Here is a 27,575-nt window from a genome sequence, read left to right as displayed (position 1 = left end):
GGACTTCTTTTTTTCATACTAAAAACTGAATCATGAAGGGACATGAAACTCATGCGACTGTTCTCAAGGTAACGTGTTACAAAATTCTTATTTGAACTTATTGGAAACAAACAGAAAATTCTTAGGAGATCATTTAAGATGTGCTAAAGACATCTTAAAGGACAAAGCATTAGAATACGATTTCTATGTTGGCAAACATCAGCAAATCAAATTTTAGTTAAAAATAAATGATAGCGTATTTCACAAGACACTTTTACAGCAGGTTTGCTTTGCTTTGCTTTTTACAGCAGGTTTTATATTCCTCAGTTGTCAGTAGCTGGTTTTTGCTAAGCCCTGTACAGGTGTGTTTGTACAAAGACCTTCATAGAATCATAGAATGGCCTGGGTTGAAAAGGACCACAGTGATCATCCAGTTTCAACCCCCTGCTACGTGCAGGGTCGCCAACCAGCAGCCCAGGCTGCCCAGAGCCACATCCAGCCTGGCCTTGAATGCCTCCAGGGATGGGGCATCCACAACCTCCTTGGGCAACCAGTTCCAGTGCGTCACCACCCTCTGGGTGAAAAACCTCCTAAGAGAGAAGGAAAGCCAGATGAAGAAGAGGCCATTCGTCTTCAGTAGAATCAGTTCAGTCTTGGTGTTTTACAGTGGATTATCCTTCATCTGCATCTATCTGCCATGTCTTCAGGTATCGTTTTGCCACTTGTGTTAGCTCTTTTTACCTCTCGCTTCAGTGTATAAATAAATTGCAAAAAATGATAGGAAAGGGATTATTCAAGATTATTTGGAATTTTTTTTTTTTTGTGTAAGGCCAAGATTATGAAATATATATTTTCAGACAGGCTGTTACTTCAAATCAGAATGCTTCTTTGTGCAACGTTAAGGTGTCTACACGAATGGCATTTTTGTAATAAACAACTGTAATTTAACTACTTTCAAACGACTTGGTATCAATTCAGTCTGTACAAAGTGAGTACTTCTATGTTCACAACATTCATATAAAACGTACATTTTTTGAAGCGCCAAGGCTGTTCCTCACATCCATTGCAGCCTCAGGTACGTTTCTGGTACAAAACATAAAGACGTGGTACTGCTGTCAGGGAACAAAAGCGCATTTATTTTGAGTAGTTTCTGACCCCCGCGCATCACCCCGTCCAACCCCAGATCGCCGCTGCGGGCCCGCCGCCCCGTCACGCAGCAGCACGGAGCAGGGCCCGCCCACCGCCGCGGCTGCCATGGAGAGCGCCGAGCGGCAGGAAATTGCGTGCTGCCCTCGCTAAAGATGGCGGTGGCGCGGCGTCTCCCAAGGCCCACCGCTGAAAGAGGGCCGCGCCGTTCCGCCCGTCTGCCCTTAGCAAAGATGGCGGCGAGCGGAGTTCCCGTGCGCCCGGCACGGGTCACCGCCGTGACGCATTCTGCTTCCGGGGCAGCACCAGCGGGCGCCATATTGTCTTGTTCGTGAAGACGAGAAGCGAAAAGAGGGGAGAAAGCGGCTGCGGTCACGGCGGCGCCTGCGGCGGGAGGCGGGGGAGCGCGTAAGTAGCGGGGTGGGCAGCACTCCCCGCGCTCCGGGGCTGGCGGGTGCCGTACCGACCCCACCTTCCGCCACGCACCTCCTGCCCGGGACGCACCGCGCCAAGCAGGGGGCGCGGGAGGGCGCCGAGCGACGCGGCCGGAGCTTCCCCCGCTCCGAGAAGCTGCGGCTCCGCGTCGCCTCCGAGTGGAACCCGCCCGCCGAGCCCCTCACCCCGCGCCCTCCCCCCGCCGTCCGGGCGGCCGTTGCGCATGCGCGGGGGGGAGGAGGGGGAAGGGAGGGGGAGACGGGGAGGACGGGGCTGAGGGGCGGCCGCCGCCTGGGAGCCCGGTTACCCCGTGCCACGCATGTGTCGCCGCCCCGGAAGGTCCCGGGGGGCGTCCCGGGGACGGCGTTGGCGAACGGGGCGGGGGGCGGCTCCCCGGGCCTGGGCGCTCGGAAAACGCGTCCGTCTGGAGCGCCCCGCGCGTCGCGGCAACCCTCGGCATTGCGCTCCGCCGGAGCACTCCCGTTAGCGGTACTGGTGCACGCGGCGGCGCCGGTAAGGTGCCTGAGCGCAGCCCGGTACCTGGGCGGGCGCTGGGCGCTCCGAGCAGCCCCTGGTGCTGAGCCCGCCTCAGGCGCCGCTCCGCACTGCACCGCAGCGCCTGGCGGTGGGCTGAGCGGGGTGGGGGGCCGGGCCTCGGGCCGGCGGGGTTTGTCGTAGCTGGAACTGAGCCGGGCTCTAAGCGAGGGGCGGCCGTTTTCTTTTCTGCTGTAAGAGTCACACTTGTATGTGGCTGCGTGCGAAACGCCTTCGCTGAACAGGGAGCTGAGTGCCAGCTGCCTTCCCGTGCTGCCTGGACACCGCTCCTGCTGTTGTCTCTCACCACGTTCGTTCTCCGGTAGAGCGGCCCTTCTGCTGTGGGGCTCAGTGGTTTTGCAGAGCTTCACAGTCCCCCCAGCTCACAGCTTGCCACGTCACCCGCAGTGCTAGAGGAGACTTAACTGTGTTTGGCTGGCAGTGAGGTATGGCACTGTGCTGAGGAAATGCCGGTGCAGCAATACCCTCCCTGCTTGTCATGTCGGAGGTGTATGGCAGTCAGAAATCTGCCTTTGGCAACCAGTAACTGGCAGTGCATCTGTGGGCAGGGTGTATTGGGTGTCGGTGCTTCCAGTACCAACTGACGCGTTCCCTTGAGCTGCAGTTATAATTTGGGATAAAATCCATTTGTGAGCAGCAGGGAATAGCTGCTTATCTGCTTAGCTTGTGATTTCATCAGTTCATCAGTTGTTGATGCTATTTTTATATGGAATGCACTTAAAGGAGGAAGTTGCTAGTAGACTGTTTTCTTCGGGGAAAAAAAAAAGTGCTGTTGCATGGATATCTGCAAGTCTAGCATCAGGCCTTGTAGAGGAATATGTGCAAAAAAGAATCAGACTTTTTTACTGATCCCAGTTTACAACTCAAACTGTTTAAGTTGCTTTGGTGTTTCTGTAGCAGGGTTTTAGCAATGGTTCTCCTCCTCGTGATAATCAAGAACATGTTCTTAAATCTTCAAAATGCAAAATATAAGTAAATGATACCCGAGCTGCGATATGTGGTCCTTCTGCTTATTTAAAAGGGTTGGGCTTCAGCTCAGTGGATATGTAGGTTTAAGTTTAAAATAACAGCTTGGAAGCTACACTGCTTGAATGACTCACTGTAGAAGTTCTTGTACAACTTTTGATTTGTTTTATTTGGCCTTTGTTCAACTAACTTCATTTTAGTGGTGCTGTAAACGTTAGTCAGACATGCTGATGTGTGAAATGGGTCCTGGAAGAGTTTGTAGGTACTGAGTGATCTGGTTTCATAATTCCTTTTGTGGTGTTGTGTCTTGGATCCTGGTGATGCCCTTGGAAAGCTTTTGTTCTTTGGACTGAGAAAGAATAGATCCTGAGATCCAACATTCTCTTGATATGCAACTGTTAATGGGCTAGGAGTGTTACACTGCCTGTTTTGGTAACAGATCTCAGGAGAAACATCGGGGTAGTTTCTGATTCTCAGGAAGAGAAAAGATGGCATTAAGTACTTGCAGCAGCTTAGGGTGATGCTGTAGATTATGTCTTTGGCCAACTAAGAGGGAGATGAATGGGAGTAAAAATCAAGACAGTTATTTTAACCTTTTTTTTTTTTTTTCAATTATTGCAATCTTAGCTTACTGCTTAAATGTTTCATTTGTAACTGGCAGTTGAATATAACGTAGTGGCTATTTGTTGTCCCAAACTGGTCTGGTTTTTTGTCTCTGAATAATAGTACACATGATGTTCCGAGCTTGTCAACTTGATTGAACAGAACAGGCCCTGTGTGAGAAAGGCTCTTGCACAAAACATCACAGAAGCATAGAATGGCTTGAGTTGGAAAGGACTTCAGGGATCATCAAGTTTCAACCCTCTTGCTGCATGCAGGGCCACCAACCTCCGTATCTAATGCTAGACCAGTCTGCCCAGGGCACCATCCAACCTGGCCTTGAACACCTCTGGTGACGGGGCATCCACAACCTCTCTGGGCAGGACAGTGATCAGGGCATTCGGGCTGCTGTTCTCCAGGACCTTTGCTTCTGAGACCTGTCTGTTTTCCTTTAGGTCCCTCTGCAGAGCCTGAGGCTGTATGGGGGATGGGATATCTTTTTTTTTTTTTCTTTTAACCTAGATATGTGACTGATGATTTGAATATCAAAAAGGGCAGGTCATCTTTAAGCTCTGCATTCCAAGACTGTATAGTGTAGGGATTCTCAAGCATGCTGCATGCCCTGTGGTTTCAGCTCCTTTGCTTATTTAGGAAATGCATACTTCTCGGCTAAAATGCAGTGCCAGCTCAGAAGGCCTGTGGGACCAGGTCTTTAGTCACCAAAAGAAGTTCTGCAGCTACATTTTTAGAGCTCAGATTGCAAGTAAAACTTAACAGACCATCTCATGTCATGTGTGGACTTGTCGTTCAGGGTTGATGAGTAACATTATCAGAAAGGTGATGCAGCAGCCTCTTTTCTGCATTAGAATGCACTTGATTATTGGGTATGGTTCCATAGGCTTCAGAACCATCTGCCTGTTCATGTTCTGAATGTGTGGTCAAATGGTGTCCTATGAATTCCTAGCCTTGATCTCTTCAACTCATAAAGCAGCGTAAATTGCCTGCCGCTTTCTCCTAAGGATAGTCTGAATCCTAGGCTGTTTCCCGATTTCTTGGATTTCAGGTAGTTTTGTATATTCTTTAATCTTGTAAGAAATAACCTATTTGATGTCATCTTCCAAAGATCCATTTTTCTCTGCTAAGATATTTCAATTTGAGGAATGTCCTGGGACAAGCCATTAAGGATCTCTGGGTCTCTTTTCCTGCGGAAGCTGTTGATGTATAAGGTGTTCTGTGTAGTTAGGGTGTTGTGTAGTGTTCACATGGGAGAGCAGTATATGTTGCTAGTAATGGGAGCCTCTTGGAACAGGCAAGAAAGTGTCTGCTAAGCGTGCTCTTCTGGCCACCTACATTTAGTTATCTTCCTGATGCTCTTCTGGAGTGCAGCTAACTTCATAAGCCCATGTGCTTCACACTTTGGACTGTCTGCAATTCAGACTATCCATTAGCTCTGTTGAATTTTGTTTAAAGACAGGTCTTCCTTATTATTCAATATAAAAGTTATTGGTATTTTCAGTTATACTGTATCCAGTGTATTAATGTGTGCAGTGAAGACAACCCATCTGTCAACCTGGAGGCGCTTTGTGTTTTAACATTCATGGGACTGAGCCTCACTCCTCAGGACTGCTGCTTTCCTTTGTTGAGTGGTCTAAGCAAGGATAACTGCACAAGTGTCCTGCAACTGTCAGTTCTGGGTGATGGATTTTACGAAACTTCTAAGGTAGAGAGCTGTCTGAGGGATCTGAGTGAGTTTCAGTTCTGTTGATTGCCTTGTTTAAAAAAAAAAAAAATGGTCTCATCTTTGATGTCCAAGGGCAGTTGCTTGGAATGCCTCTGGGACCTTCAGCAAGCACTGTGTCACTGGGAAACCTTGCTGCACTCAACACAGTGCAATTCCCATTGGTATGAAGGTCCCTAGCTTGCTAAAACATACCAGTGCTTTGTGGGGAGTGCTGGGGGGGAGTCTCCCACAGCTAAAAGTGAGCATGAGTTACCACTCAGAGCCCTGATTGCTGGTAAGTATCTTCTGTTTGTGTCCAAACACATCACACAAACTGAAAAATAAGCACTGTACATTATATCAGAAAATGCCTTATTTTGTGGACAAAAAAGCAAGGTGAAGAAGATGCTGTTTTTCCTAAAAGGACAGGTTAACATGTAGGTACTGCTAAAATTCACATTGTGATGGGAGAGAGGACTGAAAAGATACCTTCCAAAATATCTGTTCTTAAGCTAGCTTTTTTGTTGGATAAAATACAGAAGTGTAATAGAGTATTTGTCAGCAGCTTTAAATTTTGCTGAGTGCTGTTAGCCCTTGAAGGTTACTGCTGCTAGGGATCGAGGTAAGTCCTACATGTAGCACTCTGCCAGCTTTTCTTGCTGGAAAGAGGCTTTCACCAGCATTACTCAAAGGTGGCACACTTCAATGCTAGTACAAAAACATCAGCAGGATCAGCCTTTGGCTCAAGTTCCAGCCTTAGAATAATTTTCTAAACACGCAACAGGATGTATTTTGGACTGTCTGCTTTTAAAATCCTTATCAAAATGTTGAGATATCATATTAATGTTCCATAATCTTTTAAGTACACATGATTGTAATTAAACGTGAATGGACTGGGAATGTTTCTGTCCTGTGATCGTGTTTCTGTATAAAACAAAAAGAATCCTGAATTGGCTTCTTTCTTCATTGGTAAACAGATTCAGGTTCCTGTTCTGTGATCTGACAGCAGGGAAGAGTTCTTGGAGCGTCAATAAATGTTCTTTTGTTTATTTGTGTTTGCTGGAGAGAGAGGAAGCAGAAGGGCTATATTCAATTAAATGGTAGAGTAAAACAGCTGACTAAAGGAATTTTCATCCATCCTCAGAAAGGAGGACAGTATGAACATTTACCTTTGCGAGTAGGTAGCCATAAAATGGATCCATTCTTTGAGTCTGTTTCCTTTTCAAAGCTTGTGTCCACCGTTGATATTGGAACCAGAGTGTCTTAGAGGCTTCTAGTTTGATGTACCCCCTCTGTTGGTAGGGAAGTGTTGTGCTCATGGTTAATTCATCTGCTCGTTGGCTTCCCCGTTTTCAGCAGAAAGCAAGGCTTGTGTTTCACTGCAGTTTGGTTGCTCCGCTCTGTGTTTGGTTTGGTATCATGAGTGGGAAATAGGCTTAGATCAGTCTGTTGCTGTTAGATGAAGTCTTTCTTTCAAGCCATACTGATCTGAGATTTCTGTAAGAAATTCAAATTTGTTTCTGATTTGTGAGGCAGCATTTTAAGTTAGCTTTGGCAGTGTACATTTTAATTAGATGAGAGAGGATGTTGATCCTCTCTTTTTTTTTTTTATCCCTTCATTATTGCTGCTTGTGGTGTCTCATGAAAATTATGCTTGATTCTTGTCACATTTTGATGAATGGTTTAGGCTGTTTGAAGCCTTTAAGCTATTGACTTGGTGGAGGGGGAGCCTGGTTCCCCCCTGCCTCAGTATTAGGGTTTGTTACCTTGCAGTAAATGTAAAATTGCTGAGGAAAGGTTATGTTTTCTTAGGTGTGAATTGGGAGCTCATTTAGAAGTAGTTTGTGCTGCTTGCAATTTATGGCACTCATGTTTAAGTGTCATTTTTGTTAACTCTGACATCTGATTTTTGTTGTTAAGAGAGGATGTCTTAGTCTGGATAGATATGTTTTTATTTTTGGTGTCTTTTAAAACATGTCTACCAAAGGAAAAGGCAAGGATGATGTCTGAGGCAATATTGAGTGTCTCTGAAGAAGTTTGAATTATACTCTTCGCAGTAAGTATGCAAGCAGCATACAAAGTAATACCAGTTTTTTATAAAATCAGTGACATCAAATAGTCTCTGTGCATGTAACTTTATGGATGTGTGCATCTAAGATTTATCTATCTTTCAGAATTTGATAACTTCCAACAAAGAGTTAAAGCCAGTTCAATTGCCTCTGAAACATAAAAGAAGCTGAGGTGATTAAATAAAGGAATACTTGGCAAAGCAATTCAGGAAGTCGATAAACCACCTTTTAAATGCCTATAAGTCTGCAGGAAACGTTCTCATCGTTTTGATTATCTTGTTTACTCTATGCCAGTAAGTGAAAACCTGGGAGAAGTTAAGGGAGACAAGCAGGGAGTAAAAAAGGCAGGGAAGTCTTTCAGGAACAATATTAAGTAAAGATGTTCTGCTGGTTCTGTTTCTTCAGTGGCTGTGAATTGTGCATATTAAAATGTATCACCTTGTTTTAAATGCAAAAGTAATTTTTAAATACTGAAAGGATTTGAGCACAGTTGTATTTTCTTTTAGCTGATGTATGTAATGATCAGTTTTATTAAATGTAAATGTTTTGAGATACTGATTTTTGGCCCTTGAGTTCAAAAGTGGACATTTCTCAGGATAGCAGAGCAAATGCAAATGCAATAATGCAGTACAATATAAATAACTTCCAGGTGCAGCTTCTAGACTGAAATGAGCAGTCTCAAATACGATTTTAACATCAGTCTACTCTGGTTGACATCACCTGAGTTAAACCAAGTGCTGAAGTTGTTTGAAGTTGCATGCAGATGTTGCTGTCTGGGCATTCCATTTTGCATCGAAATGCCCTGCGCTCTTGGTGTCTTGCTTTACACTCCCCTACCTGATTTCTCTCCCCAGCATAGCAGCGGTGGGGTGAAGTAATGTCTCTGAGGAAAGCTGGAAATGCTGGGCCATGCTAAGTTGTGGAATGATGGAGAAGATGCTGACAGATAAAACCTGCAGCCAGCTCAAGTCGCAGAACTGTAGGGATTGGAAAGGAGGATGGAACTGGAGAACATAAAGTCCAATCTCCTTGTGAAAGCAGGTTCTCTTGGTAGCTGCTTGGTTGCAGTCAGGAGTTGCTGTGGTGGTGGCAGGTTATACAGAGGAGGTAATACAGAGGTATTCGTGCTTGTAGGAATTTGTTACGTTGCATCCTCTTACACTCCTAACTGGTGTTTCAGTTTGTGCTTAGAAGAAGAAGGAGAATACTAAACAGCCTCTTCTGTGCAGAATTGATGAGAAAAAGGTGGCTGGTGAGTGTTTTAAAAGGTACTTATGTTTATTGCAAACTAGTTCCAAAATCTAGTATGTCTGAGATCTTAGGGTCATAGAATCATGGAATCATAGAATGGCCTGGGTTGAAAAGGACCACAGTGATCATCCAGTTTCAACCCCCTGCTACGTGCAGGGTCACCAACCACCAGACCAGGCTGCCCGGAGCCACATCCAGCCTGGCCTTGAATGCCTCCAGGGATGGGGCATCCACAACCTCCTTGGGCAACCTGTTCCAGTGCGTCACCACCCTCTGGGTGAAAAACTTCCTCCTAATATCTAACCTAAAGCTCCCTTGTCTTTGTTTAAAACCATTCCCCCTTGTCCTGTCCCTATCCAAATAGGGAATAGTGGTATCCAAACAGGATAGAGGTATATTTTTATAAAATTGAAATTATTGACGAAACAATCTACATATTTTACTGAATTTATTTTTAGTGAAACCTTATTGTCTTTCTCCAAAGTGGCGACACCAGAATTGTTTAAATCTTTTGTTGGTGTTACCAGGGGATTTAACAGCTGGGCACAAACAGTAGGGACCCTGAAACTGCTCAGTTCTTTAAAGGCCAGTGGTTAACTTGAGCCACAGATGTTACTATTTAGTTTTGGTGTGTAAACAAGGTCATTTTGAGGATGAAAGCAAAGCCATCTGGATTCTGGGTGGGAAAAATCAGTTAAGAGGAATAAGAAACTTTTTTTGTTACTTACTGTAGGGTGAGTTACCTTCAGGTATGTGAATTTTCTTCTCATATTCAGTGTGCAAAGTGTCTGTGTGTGCATACTCCGAGAACTGTGTGTTGCAGTAGCAGCTTAAACGTTGCAATAAGTAGCAGGGTTGTTCCCTTGTTGGTCGCTTCTTTGTATTCAACTGGTGTAAGAAAGCAGACCTCCTCGGTACAGATCAACACGTAACAAAAAAACAAAATCCAAACAGCTTTCACCTTCTGAAAGTTTGAATGTGATAAAGATGGCGCTGAGAAGAAATATATATATATGTGTGTGTGTGTGTGTATATATATAGACATACATGATTTAGCATGAAAATATAGGAAAGGTGATAGCGTGCATTTTGCTTGGTGCTCTCCTTTGTTTCTGGTTGATCTGGTCTCATTTAAAGCCCCCCAGAAGGCATTTGCAACTGGTTATGTTTCTTATCCATAGGCATGTAATTTTTATGCTGGCTCAAAAAAAAGGTGACGTACAGTTTTTCAGATTCAATGATAACACTTGACAGAAGTATGTAAAATACCCACCTGCTGCATTCTTCTCAGCATGACCCATCGTCCCCCAGTTTTGCCTACAGCTTTTTGCTGCTGTGTATTTTGGAAGCAGTCGCTCCCTTCCTGTGCAGTCATGCAATTATTTGTGAGTGCTCAACCGCTAAGCACGAGCTCCCTTTGCAATAGGATCGCCTGTAATTGCTCTCTTTGTGCCTGCTGAAAGCTGGCTCTGTGTGGGGATGTGTGTTTATGTGGTCATGGCTGTTTTCCTGACTGTCTGTCCCATGGCATCAGCTACACTGAGCTCATTACTTCTGTGTCCATGTGTTCTTCATCGCACTTGGCTCTGAGCTGTGTCCAGGCCATATGTCGTGCTCCTCTGATCTCGGATTTTTTTGTTTTGTTTTAAGTTTGGAGTGTTTGAAACAGACTACGTGGGTATGCTTCAGAGCTGGAGAGGCTTTGGATGCCCACTGTAGTTCGTGTCTGTGCCTGGTTGAATCTGCCTGTTGTCCAGCTCTGCTCTCCTGCTCAGTCTGGCTTTCCCTCTGATAGAGTTGCATTGTTGTCATGTATGACATTAACTCTCATGGCTGTGGCATGAGAGACACAGAGCAGCCCTGTAGAATTTAGTATTACTCTCTGGCAGCCCAAAGGGCCAGCCATACTCTAGGATGCATCAGGCCTAGCACTGCCACTGGGTGAGGGGTGGGGTTGTCCTGCTCTGTGCTGTGTGGCTGCATCTCCAGTACTGGGTGCAGTTCTGGGTGCCGTCAAACAAGAAGGACCAAAGAGCCAAAGGAGGCCTGCAAAGATGGGAAAGGGTTTAGAGGAGAAGATGTATGAGGAGCAGCTGAGGTCCCTTGGTTTGCTGAGCCCAGAGCAGAGGAGCTGAGGGGAGGCCTGATGGTGGCTGCAGCTCCTTGCATGGAGTGGAGGAGCAGCACTGAGCTCTCTGTGACAGCGACAGGGCCGGAGGGAACGGCATGGAGCTGTCAGGGGAGGGCAGCTGGGGGTGAGGGACAGGGTCTGCAGCACAGGGTGTTGGGCATGGAACGGGCTGCCCAGGGCAGTGGGCACGGCCCTGAACTGCTGGAGCTCAAGAAGAGTTGGGACAATGCTCTCAGCCATAGGATTTTAGTTTTTGGATTGTGCTGTGTGGAGCCGGGGGTTGGATTCTGTGATCCTTGTGGGTCCTGTCCAAATTGGGATATTCTGTGACTGTGTGTTGAATGCCCTGTGGAATGGCATGAGGATACACTGATTGAGTAGAAAGCCTGTTGAGAAGTTGCTAACAACATGCATAGGGTGGAGGTGGAGATGTAGTCTTGTTGCATTCTTGCAGTACTGGGATTTTGGGAACAGGTCATGGACTGAAGGATTCCTAAAGCAGCGTTCAAGAAAGCTGTTTGGGGCAGCATAGGTTGCCACACTTTGGTCCTTCACATAGAACAGGTTAGATGTGTACAGGAGGCACGTGTGAAAGCAGCATGGTTTGCCACTGTAGACATCCCTCCCTGCACACTGCTGCACCTCATCCACTCCCCCCTGCTGGGTGGGGGCTGGCTGCTTGGGGGCATACAGCACTGTGCCTGGAGTGCTTCTGATGATTCTAGGGGCCTGTGGTCAGCATGCACTGTTAGGCAGGTATTTTTTTCCTCTCAGATTTTAAGGCATATTTTACAGTGCATAAAGTGGTTATGGACACCGTCTTGAACCTGTTTAGTTTTCTAGCATAATTAATGACTTTCTTCTACCTCACTTAACAGCCTTGCATGAATTAAACTTGTACACAAAAATACACTTTTTTTTCCCCCTAAGATTCAGACAAGGATGTCATTTAAATAATGTCTTATGTAGTTTCAATTTCTTTAAATTACATTTACTGATATAGATCTTCTCTGTCATGTCTTTCCTAAAACTTCATTTCATGGTTGATTCTTTTTGAAAACAAAGAGAAAGCGTACTGGTCCTCTGAAATCTTACCTTGATATTTTCAAATGTTACTCTGAAGGGTGAACCATTTTCTCCAGCTTAAAATATTAAGCCAGCATTGCTTCAGCTTGCTTTGCAAGGCTTAAATATATCTGCAATTATGTAAGTTTCAGTTGTGTGATATTTCATGGGCATCTATTTAAACATACAACTGTTATTTTTAGTTGAAATATAGACTATATAAAGACTTAAAAGATGTGGGATCAACCTTGGCAGCAATGGCCTTTGAACCAACAGCAGTGGATGCAGTCATTTCAGCACCAGCAAGATCCAAGTAAGTATAGAGAAAGCTTTGGGGAATAAATGATTTTTATGCTGTAATTTATATTTTTGAATCTTTGTTACAGAGCATGACTGAAAGATGCTTTTTTAATCTGCTTTCAAGATAATATATTTATGTTGCTTTTCTGAACGACTAGAAAGAACAGCGTTCAAACATTCCAAGGGTTTTGATGTCTTTAGTACTTAATGTGCAAAATACAGGCAAACTGAATAATCCTGGACAAATTATCAGCATTATACCAGTCATACAGATCTACATCTGGGCCTTGCATACTTTCACAGTATCCCTTTCAGTTCTTCAGCCACACTAAATCATGACAGATCTTTTTGTTTGAGAAATTGCCCTTTTGTCCATTGCCTCTGTGGCCGAAGTATTCATGCAGATGTATCCACAAAAAAAAAGTGTCACTGCAAAATTAGTATGGTACTTGTTTTAGGTTACAGCAGTGGTGATCATGATCTGTTGTTTGGATTCCTCCCACCCCCATCCCATTAAAAAAGAGAAAACAAAACAAAACTACAGTTTAAATAATAGAACATGAATTTGTTTAAATTGAGTGTGAGGTGACAGCAATTAAATGTATCTGGAGAAATGCAGCAATGGATATGAAAATACTCAATGTACTTGGAGACTGACTGGTTTAACAGTGTTTTTTGTCACTTACGTTTCTGCATCTTCACAAGAGAGATCTCTTGACTTGATGAGAAGAAGACAGAATGCTGTCTTCAGACAAAAGTGCCATTTGTTTAACTGCTGGTAGGAGAGATAGCGAAGAAAGAAGGGGGAGAGGACTGTAATGTAAAATAGCATTCTGAAAACATGTTACATAAGAAGTATACATTGCAGAATGTGTAGAATATATCAGTGCTTAGAATACTTGAATCGTTATGAATTTAGAATTAAGGCTATATACGTTTCTTTCTGACATCAGTATTATTTCACTTGTGGAAAAAAAACAAAACAAAAACAAAACTATTACTACCACCTACTCAGTGTTAATGAGAACGTAAAATTTGCCTTATTGTATTTTGATTGCATGTAGGGAAACTTCTTCAGCAAGTATGTCCATTTTGACACTTATTTTGTTTTACTGTACCCTGTAAATTAAGTTTTAATGGGGCTCAGGGGACTTGCTGAAGGTAAACATAACCAGCATCTCTTGAACAATGGCAGGTGTAATTGAGACACAGCGTTACATTTAGAAGATGTGAATACTAACCTTCTCAACCTCCTCTGTTCATTTTAGGCCAGATTGACTGGGCTGCCTTAGCTCAAGCATGGATCGCTCAGCGGGAAGCCTCAGGGCAACAAAGTGTAGTGGAACAACAAGGAATGATGCCAAATGGACAGGATATTTCAGGAATAGAGTCTGGTTCAAACAACCATAATAATTTTCAGGGGGATCCCAACTTCAACAGAATGTGGCAGCCAGGTTTGCTATATTTCCCATTTGTTTCTTCATTCTTCATGTGATGAAATTTTATCTTTGTCAGGCATTTTTGTGCGTGAATTTGCCCTGTCTCTCAGATATCAGCACCACCACTAGCATCATCTAATTTACTGAGTATCGTAGCTGCTGCTTCTCAGTCTTCAAAAGAGAGATGGACATAATTTTGTGTGTAAAATGTTTTTATTTTGTTTTATATATCACATTGTCATGCATTTTTTTCAGTTATTTCAAAAGTACAGTTGATTAAAAATTTCTGGTAACGTTGGTTATGTTGAGCTCCTTAGCACTTCTTCAAAACTGTAGTTTTGGCTCACTTGTTAAAAAAAAATCTCCATAAAACAATAGCGACTATTGGGTATTTTCAGCTAAGACTTTTTCTTGAGGTTGTGTTCTGAAAATTATCTGAAGGGTTTTTTTAATATCTCCACAGTATAATATAATTTGAAACTTCTGAACAGTGCAGTTTGGAAGCCTGCATACATATTTTCTCAGTGGAAACTTCATTTTGTACTTAATTGAGTTAATAATTGGAACAGACAAACCTGAATAGTTGCAGCCAAAACTGAAATGATTAGTAAGAGCAGGGTTTAGTAGAATTAGACTTAAAATGTCATTGGCAGTTCTTATGTGCCCATAACAAAAGGGAGGCAGACATCAGGTTTCACTTAAGTTTAACCCCTCTCTTTGGGCTACATATTACAGTAATTTTAACTTCACAATGTGATGGTAGAGTATGTTCTAGCTATATTCCTGTGTTTCTGTGTCCGTTTTGGATTCAAAAGTTTGGGTGTTTTTTCTTTTTGGTTTTTTTTTTGCATATTACTTAGAAAGGGACAAAATGGCAGCTTGAAAGCCAACTGTGTAACTAGCATTATGCGTCATAGTTGCCATGCACCAGGATGTAGTAGAAAATACAGTCTGTAAGTAGTAGCTTTATAGTGAATATAATTTTTAACTGATTTCCTAAGAAAATAAAGCTTATAGCCACGCAAGCTATTAATTCCTCAAAACCTCCGAATCTTGCAGGGGTCCCAGCATATGCTATGGCCATAAGCCTTCAAACTGAAATTAGTCAATTGTGACCGCAGTTGGAAGGCTTAGGGTCGTAGATTCTACATGCTAGGTGTTGGAGAATCCAGGGAGCCTTTCATTATCAAGACGCGTGATCTTAGCAGGATTTGGTAGTTTTGCTGCTCATATGTACTTCCACAGTAGGTTTTTCTAGGCCTATTATGCAAAGGAATCAAATAGCTCATTACTTTGAAGGCTGAAATGACGCAAAAGTTGAAAAGTAAGAGCAGTTCTTTTAATAGTTGACACAGTTTGTAAGTGCGAGGGTGTAGTTGATATTACTGGAAATCTACAAAAATTCAGTTTCTTCCCTCCCTCCTCCACACGTACATGTTCTGGTTCATCTACAGCTGTTTGTTTTTCCTTCACTTAGTTAAAGAAATTATCAAGACAATATAATACAGGCTATAGATTGATTATTTTCGTCACAACTTTATCTTCTGCATTGCTTTGAGGAAACTTCTGATAAATAAAAGAACACGGAGAGATTTGTGACTGATGCAAATCTTATTAACTTGTTATCAAATTGTATTCTAAATCCTAAACAGAATGGGGAATGCCTCACCAACCCCCTCACCCTCCTCCAGATCAGCAGTGGATGGCTCCAAGCACAGGTCAAATGGAAATTGTTCCTCCATCTGAAGACAGCAACAGTCAGGACAGTGGGGAGTTTGCATCTGACAACAGGCATATATTTAACCAGAACAATCACAACTTTGGGGCACCTCCCGATAACTTTGCAATGGGGCCAGTGAACCAGTTTGACTATCAGGTGAAACATATTTGTTGCTTTTATATTGTAGACGTGCAGAGTCCCTTCCGTGGATGTGTTCCTCTAATATCATCTAGCGGCGACTTTCATTCTTCAGTTCTACAAACTACAACAGAATCTGTTATCTGCTAAGATAGGTTTTCGTTGTTGTTGTTGATGCCAAATAATTCACAGAAAAAGACTTTAGTTTTCTCTTCTGTTGAGGCCCAAGATGTTTTTTTTTTCTAGACTAATAATGAGAAGTTGACTACAGTACTAAAATGGATCACTGTTTTCCAGCATATGAACTAAAACTGAGGTGGTGCTTTGTTTGTTTTCCTAAAAAAAAAAAAAAAGAAAGAAAAAGAAAAAACCAAAGTATTCACTTAAATATGCTAGATAATGTACCATGGGGAACAGTCTTGTATTTGCAGGGAGATAGACTGGGTGATCCATTGATCTTTTCCATATCTACTGTGATTCTTTGAATAAACAATGGTATTTCTTAAAAATCCACATCCACTTTTTTCATGGTTCTGGCATGTAAATTGTGTAGCATAATAAAATTGTAGGTGGTATTAGCACTAATAACAGAAGGGGCATTGGACAAATTTTTAAACACAGAGCTTTTGGATCTTTCCCCACATTTCAGTACTTATCTCAGAACTTCTGGTACAAAGGAGAAGTGTTTCAAAAAGTATAGTTTAGTTTATCTTTTGTTCCTGAACAAACCCAAGGGAAGACTGGCGGAAACGTGTCTGGCTTTTGGTCTGCTTTTTTCTATGATTCATTATTCGTGTAGAGCAGTACTGATGGGAAGTGAACCATTCACTTTCAAATACACCAGGTTATAATAATTCCATCTGTCAACTACTATGAGAATAAATCTTAAAATGAGTTTTTTAGATCCTCTAAATACTACAGGAAACTTGTTTTGCAGAGAACAGCGCAGGACTGCTCAACCTCAAATTGTAGTAGAAGAATTCTTCTACTGCTATGGACTTACACAGTCAACAGAATATAATAATAATTTTAAGAAAATGATATGGTGGCTTTCTTCCTAAACGCTGCCCTCTTAAATAGCTTCATTAGGCTTTTGTGGGTACCAAATACTTCTGAAACAAAAAAGGAAGTGACAAAGAATCCCATTCATTTATGTCTCAGAACTTGTTACTTTTGGATTGTATACAGCTTGCTCAGATTCCAGGATCTGTACTAAATGCTTATATACGTGCATTTAATATTTTAATCTGCCATACTGATAACATCTGTGAATGATTACTGGAAAACCACGGTGCAAAATTATTTTGTAATAAAAACTTGAGCTTTTCATTTTTGTCCTCAGGTTGTAAGTACAGAGATACATTCATAGCACAGCTAGAGTTTTAAACTGCATGCTCTGATGATAAGTTTGCAAGGAACTGCTGGAGACAAGTGGTTAGGTTATTATAGGGCTTAATGTTTAATACAATACGAAAGGAGATTGAATGAAGTCTTTTCAACTTCACTAGTATACTTTCTAAACCCCAGTTTACTTTTTAAATATTTAAGGAAAATGTGTTTGTTGGGGTCCACAGAAAAAGAGATGGAAAGATCTTGTAGCCTAGCAGTGGTGCTTGCAATCCCACTTGCATGGATTTCTGTAGACCAGCTTGCGCTCGTATACTGTGTTCAACGTGAGGAAAAATAAACTGCATTACTCTTTCAGCATGGGGCTGCTTTTGGTCCACCCCAAGGTGGATTTCATCCACCTTATTGGCAGCCAGGACCGCCAGGGCCACCAGGTCCACCAGCACCTTCTGCACCTCCTCAGAATCGAAGGGAAAGGCCCTCGTTCAGAGACCGACAGCGTTCGCCTATTGCGATGCCAGTGAAGCAGGAGCCTCCACAGATTGGTACATGTTAACCACTCCTTAATGAGCAGCATAAGAACTGTGTTAGAAAAAGATCTTTTCAAAATGCGAAGACTTGTTTTATCCTTAATAAGGAAGAAAGGGAAAGAAAAAGCTATTCTGTTCTAAATGGTTTTTCCCCCACAACCACTTGTGTGAGTTGTTTGGCTTGGGGTGGAGGATTTGCTTGTGAGGTTGTGGGTTTTTTGGTGTATTTTCTTCCTTTGTTGTTGGGGGGGGGGAAGGTTTCTTTCAGCTTACAGAACTGTAAACTACAGAACTGTAAACCTCACTTATGTAGATGCTGTGAAGCGTAGAACTCTGCCTGCCTGGATTCGGGAGGGTCTGGAAAAGATGGAACGAGAGAAACAGAAAAAATTGGAAAAAGAGAGGATGGAGCAGCAGCGCTCACAGATGTCTAAGAAGGAGAAAAAGGAAAACGATGAGGCTGAAGAAGGGGATGGCCCACGGTTGCCTCAGAAAAGCAAATTTGTAAGTAGAAAGGTTTGGTTTTTGTCAGGTTTGTATTTACTGAAAGTGTTAACTTTTTGATCTCCTCAAAAGAGAAATTTTGTATTTTGGGAGCATAATGCGGTCTTTGAAGGGCATTTGAATTCCAAGTAAGTAGTTGAACGAGTTCACGTATCTGTATTTGGTAAATTGGGACCATTTAAGAAGCCTTGTGTTGCACTTAGCCTGGCCATTATTCCAGTTGTTTGCAGTTCTGAGCACCTGTCTGATAGTGAACTGACACGCAAGTATTTACTTCTTGTGGGGTGAGAGGCGCGTGTGATCATTGCAAGAAAAGAAAAATAATAGGGTTTTACTTTAGTAAACTTAGTAACTTTAATACAGATCTCAGTACAAAGGGAAATCAAATTATTTATCATAAATAGAAGCTGATGAGCTTTAAATCTGGTTTTGTTTTGTTTTGTTTGTTTTTTCTTCTTCCTGAAGTATATGATGGTTTTCTTGTAGGACAGTGATGAGGAAGATGAAGAAGCTGAAAACACAGAAGCTGTAAGCGTTGGGAAAATCAGCAGGAGTCCATCCCCTGTTCCTCAAGAGGAGCAAAGCGAACCAGAAATGACCGAAGAAGAAAAGGAGTATCAAATGGTACTAGTGATGGAATTCTCACCAGCATTGGTTGTTTTGTGGTATTATTTGGGCATAACAAAGTAAAATACTTTTTCTCTGCCTGATATTCTTGCATCATACAGTGAAGCAGTGTTAAATCTGCGTGTCTTTAAAATGCTGTCTTTCTCACATAGACAGGATATAGGTTATAAAAATTTACTTTTAGCACAGTAGGGAAAGAGTACAGTGAGTATGGTCTTTACACTGACTGCTTTTAATTCTGTAATTTTCCTTAATTGGACACAGTCTTGAAAACTTTAAGTGATTAAATACATCTATCTTAAATCTGTGCTTCAGTCACAGTTCATGAGAAAGGGAACTTAAGAAATGTATCCTTGCAAGAATTCTTCTACCAGTGACTTTCTCTGTGTCTGCAAAAAAATTGTGCAGTCGGTGTACAATCATGATTTCAAAGTACAACTGAAACCTTGTTAATGAGGGCCGTGGATTCTAAAACAAACTAAGGAAACAACAACAAACAACGTTTTATCCATGTGTTTAAATTATTGTAATTTGTTTTGTCTGCACATGGGCAGACTAAAGACCTTGAAGAACTAGCTACCAACATTTCATCTTTTTATAGCAAATAAAGACCACTGAAGTCCTATGCAAGTGACTTCTGGTGGTGTTTGCAGGATTGAAAGTCAGTGAGGCAGCATGCCAGACAGAAATACAACTTTTCTTTTTAGAAAGGATATATATGGGATCAGTCTAAGTACAGTTCTGATTTAAATATTGATTTTTGCATCATCTTTCACATTAGGAGCTGGTGCCCTGCATAAGTGTGTTTAATACATGTGGTTAGGATTTACCATCAAAATATAGACTGTTCTGAAAGTACTGGAGGTTTGGATCAAACTTAAACAATCTTAAACTTAAGTTTTTCAGTCATGAATAGTAAGAAACATGAAGGAAGTATTTTCATAGCCATCCAAAGTTCTGCGAGGCTTTTGTCCCATAATTTATTTTTAATTCCATTTTCTTCAGATGATGCTGACAAAAATGATTCTGACAGAGATTCTTTTGGATGTCACAAATGAAGAAATTTATTACGTGGCCAAAGATGTACACCGTAAAGCAACTAAAGGTATGCTGATTCTTTTTTTCAGTTTCTTCTGTGAATATTTTATATTTGCATGTCTAGAGAACATTGAACCTCCATAGCTGTTCCCCAAGAACAATTCCAGTATAATGCATCCGACTGATAGAGTTCAAATCCAGTAGTCATATACTGTTGTCCTGTGCAGTGTATTGTGAGTTACTTCAGTTATTCCATTTCTTTCATACGATTCATTTATCTATTTAAAATGGTACCTGAGTGTCAATGGCTCTTCAGCTGTAGCTGTTTCTTAATGCTATCACTTTTACCTCGAGTTCTTAGCTGTTCAGAAGTGAAAAGAAACAAACTTTGAGTCCTCAATTAGTAATCCATTTGCTTTCATTATTAACATGCTACTGTACTTGCATAATGTATTTTTTAATGTAACTACTGAAGCTTGAAAATGATGTGCAGATGCTGTAACTTGGAAAGTGATTTACGAGTATATATTTGTTCTCTTTCTCTTCACTACTAATTTGCAGTTGTAAGTCTTCGTGGTCAGAAAATCTAGAATTGGTTTTAAATGGATGATACGTTTTTAATGTTTCTTCTCTCCCTCCAAAGAACAGCAATAGTAGTAGATTTAACAATACCATAGACTCATGACTATGAAATCGTGGCTATTTGTGTTAACATGTTGTTCCTGTTGTTGATGTGATACAAAGCTCCTGCAAAACAGCTGGCACAGTCCAGTGCACTGGCTTCTCTCACTGGACTCGGTAAGTGCGTTCCTTATTTTTGAAAGGGCTTGAGGGAGGGGTTTCACTCTTGCCTTGCATTTCTAGAAACTGCATTTTGATACTAGATTTTAATTGTCTGAGAGTATGGGTTGCTTTCCAGTAACTTTATCAGCACCTCTGTTTATTCCACAGGTGATCCTAGGATAGGTTTTGGAGTAAAGGCCTAGTCAGTGTGAGTTAGTGTATGGGAATTTTGCTCTGATTTTGAAAAACATCTAAAAACATTACATGAATTTGCTTTCAAAATATGATTGTTTCAAGAACATGCTGAACTCTTCAGAGAGGGGAATACTGTTTTATTTTCTTTCTTGTTTTGATCCATCCGAACAACAAGGGAGAATAGGGAGAACAGTGATAATCATACATGTGTTACTGATGTTGGAATTTTTATTCAATTGGAAAACTATGTAAGCACAGAGGCTCCCATATCATGTATTACCAGTGCAGGAAAAAGAAATTCCATCTTGAGATGTAACAGCAAAAGATCTTTCCCAACATGCTTTTTATCATCTAAAACATATTATGCTGGTGTATTGATCAGTTATGTGCTTGTTACATGGAATTTTGATGAATTTGACTGATTGTTATAATCACGAATGCTCAAACTCAATAACCTCAAGCTGAAAGGTGGTAAAATATCTCCACATCACATGTTTAAATTGACTTGATGTTTCTTATCAGCCCAGTAATTATTCATACCTCAGAGGGAGAAGAAAGTCCATTTCTATTCTGTCTCTATGCCTGTTGAAGTGCAGTGCTCTGTAAATCAGTGTAGAACAATTTCATACGGCATTCAGAATTTCTGTAGCTTTGGACTGTGGAGGAGGCTGGAGCCACTTCTGTGTTTTCTTCTGGGAAAGATCCCAGGCATTTCACTCTTTCCCATCCAGTTGCTGATGGAAAGGAAGGCAATGTTCTGATCTTCACAGAGAGGTTTTTTGCCCTTCCATACAGTGGAAAAAGTATTGTGGTCACAGTGGTTGCGTGATGAAAATAGACGAGGTGTTCCAGAAGGAGTAGAACTGGACAGTAAGCATCAATGCAGATATGGGGGCCTCGATCACATCAGTCAAACACCACTGGCACTTAACAGAATAAAGTAACTTCTGCAGAGAGGAGGAAGTGAAGGAAGGGCAATGTTACTCTCCTCTTTGCCCAAAGAAGTATTAAGAATGAAGCTTAATCTTTCCTCGTGATAGACTGGACTTTATGCACGCAGGTGGACTGGGTGGTTATGGATCAGGAGACAGCGAAGATGAGAGGAGTGACAGAGGCTCTGAGTCGTCTGATACTGATGATGAGGAACTGCGACACAGGATCAGGCAAAAACAGGAAGCATTTTGGAGAAAAGAGAGAGAACAGCAGCTATTACTGGAAAAACAGCTAGAAGGTAAATAACATCATGTCTTCTCATTGTACTTGGTGTGTAGGAGAGAAAATGCATTTTTAAGCAAAATGAAAGAAGCCTAATTTACAAATAATGTTCTTTAATTAAAATGTATTGACAAAAGAGACTTTTTTGAGCAGTTTGATCAGAATTAGACTTTCTTTCATACCAAAAAGCCCCCTTCTAGTGCTTCCTATATAAGCTCTGACCTCAGTGAAAAAAAGATTACAGATGCATGCTATGGATATTATATAGTGCATAAATAATGGTATCTCTTTATAAAATGCATGTGTGGGTGTTTATTTACACAAACATACACTTAAATCTTTTGGAATCTCATTTGTGATTGGGGGATAAATTTTACCCCTCTGCACAAGTCTGTGTTTATATAACCTTAATATTTTTAATAAACGTAATTCTTAATGTAAACTTAAAGCTAAATGAAGCGCATTTAACTTGCTCCCTGAAACTTGCTTTTGTACTACATAAGTTTGTGCAGTGTGTCTTTTGCAATGGACAATTGTAGGCTACAGTTCTTTGAACAGTATTCTTTGTTGTAATTATGATTTGTGTCCATATGCCACGTCCTCATAACAAGATTTTTGGACCCAGTACTGGGAACAGATCAGTGAACCCAGTCAGTTCAGATTTAGCCTCTGAGAAGATGGCAGGGTTGACTTTAATAAGCAAATGAATTTGGGATTTACTTCTGCTCCTCCTTGTAAGGCAAAGCTTACCCTTAAAAGAGTAAGCTTATAAAAGAGTATCACAGTCATGTTGCACTGCTGAACAAGCAATCTAGAGAGACGGACAGATACAGTGGTAAGAAATCCATGTAATTCATGGTCTAATTTTAGTTGGAGGAAAAAAATGTGCTATTGTGATAATTTGGCTGTTCTTTTTTTTTTTTTTTTTTTTTTTTAAAATTTAATATGGATGATTTCATCCTTTTACTACTTATTTTAAAAGCCTAGAAGTAGACATGGATCTCTGTGTTAGCTAAACATTTGGTTTCCTTAATGTTCCTGTCTCTCTCTGCGTGTCGTAAGATTTATGCATAAAAGGAGTATGGGGTGTGACTGAGTTGTGGTCTATGACCTCTGCCTACCTACTCAAGGTGCCAGGTCAGACACACCTGTGTTGTGCTGTTCACAGAAATCTAAATCTAGAATGAAAAAGCTGATTCTGTTAAGTCCAAATAGTGAAGTCAGTGTCCCATTTGTAGAGGTCTTTAGAACTAAAGACACATTTTTAGTATACGCTGTAGCATCTCCTAAGCTATGCTGGTTTTTGCTGCCTGTATTGCTTACTATCTTCAGGGACCAGATGGATTTGTTTTCTGGGTTATATTTGACCATGAGTTGCTATTTGTAGTACTCTGTATTTCTGGATGCAGTTTTACTCCCTGAATTAATTATGGAACTTATGGCACACGTCAAAAGCCATTTTTTTGGCTAAGATATGGTTTTTTGTTTTTTTTTTTTTTGTGGACTCAATTAAAAACGAGGAGGGGTAGTGAACTTGGATGCTGATGCAAAGACTCTATTTAGAACAGAAATAAGTAGAACTTCCTTCAAGTTGGAAACTTCTGGAAAATATTCAGTCTGAATTTCTTTATTTGCTACATTGAAAATCTTGGCCCGTGTGTTCAAGGCCAGGCGGGATGTGGCTCTGCTCTAGTGGTTGGGGACCCTGCCCACAGCAAGGGGTTGAAACTAGATGATCATTGTGGTCCTTTTTGACCCAGTCCATTCTATGATTGCATATTTGCTAACTGTTAGGCTTACATATAATCACATCTGGTGTTAACTCCTTCTAAGAACGTTGCCATCTGTCTGGTCTTTACTTCTTAGCTGAATCTTTAGTTAATTGTCTACAAGTCCCTTTTTTGTATTGTTCCTCCCTTCCTTTGAATTCTTTGGCTAGAAAAATATAAAAACAAGGAAAAATGTGAACTGCATGTACCAGTGAACACTCAGAACTGATCCTTCCCCTGATAAAGCCATAACCTGAATGTTTTCTTCCAAAAAAACCAAACCAAGCACATGTTACTATGGCAGAAAGTAGTTTCTGTAAGATCTTTTTGGTTAACAAGGCCCACAGAACATGCAGGCAGCTACGGCCGACACTGTTCTGAGATTCAGGGGCAATGCATGCACTATTTGGGAAATACGCTTTCTTTAAACTAGCCAGTGATCGCTCAGCCCCACATGAACAGAACTGAAAGGGAGGCGGGAGGCTCAGGTATAGCTAGGGGAGTACTAGGTGAAGAAGACAAGGAGATTCTGGTGTGTAGAATGGCTGCAGGAGGAAAATGTAGGTGTGTATAAATGGATTTGGGAGTTCTCGTGGCTGATGGTAGTTATTTGAGAACTTTGTCTTAAACCACTGAAATGTTGAAGTGGCATCAAGTACTTCTGAAAGTTCATTTTTTCTTTTGTCTGTTTTTTTAGAAGAAAGGCTACAAATTGATAAAGTTTCAAAGGAGATGAATGAATATATGAACAAAGAACAAAACAGCATTTTGACATCACAGGAGGCAAAAGAAATCGAAGCAGATTTGGTTCATGACAAGAAAAGATCTCCAAATGCAATCGCACCCGATATAGAACCCAAAAAAGAGGGTAAAGAAAAAGAGAGGACAGGAAGGAGCAGGTCAAGAACCTCTAGCAGCGGTAGCACTAGCAGCAATAGCAGAAGCAGTAGCAGTAGCAGCACTGTATCTAGTTCATCATACAGCACCAGCTCAGGTAGTAGTCGCAGTTCTTCGCGTTCTTCCTCTCCTAAAAGGAAGAAGAGGCACAGTCGCAGTAGGACACCTTCACACAAAGTGAGGCGCAGCAGAAGCAGGAGCTACTCTCACAGAAATAGAAGAGAGAGGAGTAGAAGCAGGGAAAAAATAAGGGAAAGGAGAAGATCCAGTAGAAATCAGAGCGCTGAGAGAGGGGAGAGGCGGAGGATTCAGAGCCCGTCTCAAGAGAGGAGCTGGGATAGACGTAGGAGTAGCAGCTCAAGAGACAGGAGAGTGGGCCGTGCCAGTCGCAGCAGGAGCAGGGACAGGCGCAAACCCGAAGACCAGCATAGAAGTCCTCCTGGAAATAGGCACAAACACAAAAGTGATGGTAAAGATCAAGAGAGGAAGAAAGAGCATGGTGGAACTGTAGACAAGGACAGAAAAAAGAACAGGGAAAGGGAGAGAGATCAGGAGAAAAGAAAAGATAAGCCTAAAAAGGAGGAAAAAGAAAGCAAGGCTGGTAATCACGATGACAATAGGTTGAAGAGGAAAAGAGACAGTGAAAGAATTTTCCCTCGCAGTGAGACAATATCTGTGAAAATAATAAGACAGGATTCCAGACCAGACAGCAAAAAAGTTACTACCAAAGATAGCAGGAAGCAGTCAGGCTCTGAATCTAGTGCAAGGAGTAGTTCTGAATCGCCAGGAAGCAGTAAGGAAAAGAAGGCTAAGAAATCAAAGCATATTCGGTCATGCTCCATGGAGAAATCTCAAAGGTCTGGTAAGAAGGCAAGCCGCAAACACAAGTCTAAGTCACGATCAAGGTAGTATACTTTTTAAGTATTTTGTCTGCTTTTTTATTTTTATTCTTTTTTTTTTTTTGCTATTCGTCTTCATGTGTACGACATATGAACTTTTAAAATAAAGTATGGTATTTATTGAATTTTTGTAGGCAAAAGTAACTTTGGAAAATCTTTTAAAGCTATTAATTGTTAAGCCTAAAGTGTGTGTGGGTTTGGGGGTCTTTTATTTTTTCCAGTTAACTTTTTCCCCTTTTTTCCTCTATTTTTCAGATCAACAACTCCTCCTCGTCGTAAACGCTGAGGAATTAATGGCACCAGTGCTATGATGTTTAAAAATTCCATGAGTTATAAAAGGCTTGTCTCATTATAGAGGCACATTGTGGCTATGTAGGTGAAACCAGAACCCTTTTTTTAACGTGTAAATAGGTGTATTTTTTTCCAAATGCTGCTCTGAATTAAATACCTAATAGGATTTCTTTGTATTACATTTTTTCAAGAACGGTAGTGCTTAATAAGAATATAAAACACACCATTCTCTTTCAGCTGTAATGTTCTTAAAATTACTATTGAATGTACTGTGATGTCAATAAAGCTCTTTAGTTCTTTTTTTGTTTAAAGTTCTTGCACCTGGATTTTGTGTTAAATTGTAGAAAATACTTCAGAAAAAGGCAGCTTTTTTAGTATAACAAATTTTTAAAGTACTTGAGAAGAGACTTTTAACTTGTCACAGTATGTTATCCATGGATTCGATGAGATTCATCTGTTGGGTGGGGGATGTGGAAGAACAGAGTGTAGACATCTTCCTTTAGGTGTGTAATAGATTTTTAACATCCTTTTTATTCGGACTCTCAAGTAAATTTGCTGTGTGTGTAACATATGGGTCACTGTAATACGAGTGGTACGTAGACTGAGCCCCGCTAGGAATATGTGCAACGAACTGATGTTGTGTGACAGTGCTCTGGAACTCTATTCCTCACCCAATTTCCAGAGAAAACTCTGTGGACGTTCAGGGACATTGCAGGAACGAGGCTCACCCTGCTAGATGTTGATGAAATATATTTATAAATGGCACTCAGTGTGCTTTAGGAAACTGACAGTAGATAAACATGGCATTTTGGCACATGCTCTAAATGTATAGTGAACATTAAAACTGGTTATTTATGCTATTGTTACGAGAACTGTGATTCCTATAAGGTGAACACATTGGTTAGACAGCAACTTCACTAAATGTAAGTACAGAGATTTTTATCGCCATAAAGTGAACGAGATCACTAGTCACATCTTTTGGGAAATGAACTACAGCTGTTAGTAACAAGAATGTGAAATCATACTACTTTAAAAACAAAGAAACAAAGCCTGCACAACCCTAGGCCTCTGCCTGTTACAGAAGGCACATCATTTCAGGAGAAGGTCGGAGGTCTGTGCCCAGAAGGTCTGCTCTGATGCCGGTGGTGGAAAAGATAAAAGGCTCAGCATCAAAGTGAGAGCTCTTTGATGGCTGTGTCTTCTAGGGGAAAAAATTGCACCAGTGCAGCAACTCGCAAAGCATGTCTTCTTGGACAGATTAATCCATTTAACTACAAGTAGAATGCAGCTATGTAACATCTTTGCCAATACGTGTTTTTCATAATTAGATGCAGAAGCAAGCTGCTTCACTGCAAAGAATCACATTGTACCTATACGTCTATTAAGCAGTTTAATGGCTGTCGCATACACGCATGTTTACCAGAGCCCTGTTACGGATAAATAATTAGTTAGTTCACTTATAAATAACATGCACTCAAAATTTATATAGCACAGAGTAAGCAATCATTCCAAGCAGCAAAATAAGGCATAAATTTGTAATGCACTGTTTTTATTGGTATAAATGATAGTACATTGATCCAAGCTTTTGGTAGAAGTGAGTTTGTGCAGAGCAGGTAGTGTGGCAGATTTGGTATCTTAGGAGGACGTGGAGAGAGAGAAGAAAATTGAAAGGCAATTGAAGAAAAGCTACTGAGGAATACAGTTTCCATAGTGCATTGAATTTGATTTTCAGTTCAGATTTTCTATTATCTGTCTAACAATAAAAGAAAGACTGTATGAAAAGCTTGATATGCTCTGCCAGCAACTGGAATTCTGTCACTTCCTGTAAATATGAAAACACTTTATGGACACAAATGCACTTCCGTGGGTAGTGACTGTATGCCAATAAAAGAGCATACGATCTCTGAACTGTTTGGGGGGAACCTTACTGAGCAGCATACCTGGCCTGCCTGTGATTAAATGCACG

The 27,575-nt window shown here is 41.2% G+C and overlaps 1 protein-coding gene across 1 annotated transcript; it reads left to right on the top strand.

Annotated features, from left to right (window-relative positions):
- The first annotated feature begins 1,420 nt into the window (after positions 1-1,420).
- Positions 1,421-25,920, top strand: PNISR (PNN interacting serine and arginine rich protein). The gene is made up of 12 exons (XM_052685786.1): positions 1,421-1,533; positions 12,121-12,230; positions 13,486-13,671; positions 15,309-15,532; positions 17,220-17,406; positions 17,705-17,895; positions 18,382-18,519; positions 19,528-19,627; positions 20,305-20,358; positions 21,599-21,769; positions 24,220-25,324; positions 25,574-25,920. The coding sequence occupies exons 2-12, from the start codon at positions 12,152-12,154 to the stop codon at positions 25,602-25,604; spliced, it is 2,466 nt and encodes an 821-aa protein (XP_052541746.1). The 5' UTR covers positions 1,421-1,533; positions 12,121-12,151; the 3' UTR covers positions 25,605-25,920.
- The last annotated feature ends 1,655 nt before the right edge of the window (positions 25,921-27,575 follow it).

This window comes from Tympanuchus pallidicinctus, unplaced genomic scaffold (genome assembly GCF_026119805.1).
Source record: "Tympanuchus pallidicinctus isolate F22 unplaced genomic scaffold, pur_lepc_1.0 scaffold1, whole genome shotgun sequence".
Taxonomy (NCBI): domain Eukaryota; kingdom Metazoa; phylum Chordata; class Aves; order Galliformes; family Phasianidae; genus Tympanuchus; species Tympanuchus pallidicinctus.
The sequence above is the reverse complement of the archived record's forward strand: the minus strand, read 5'-3'. Positions and strand labels throughout refer to the sequence as shown.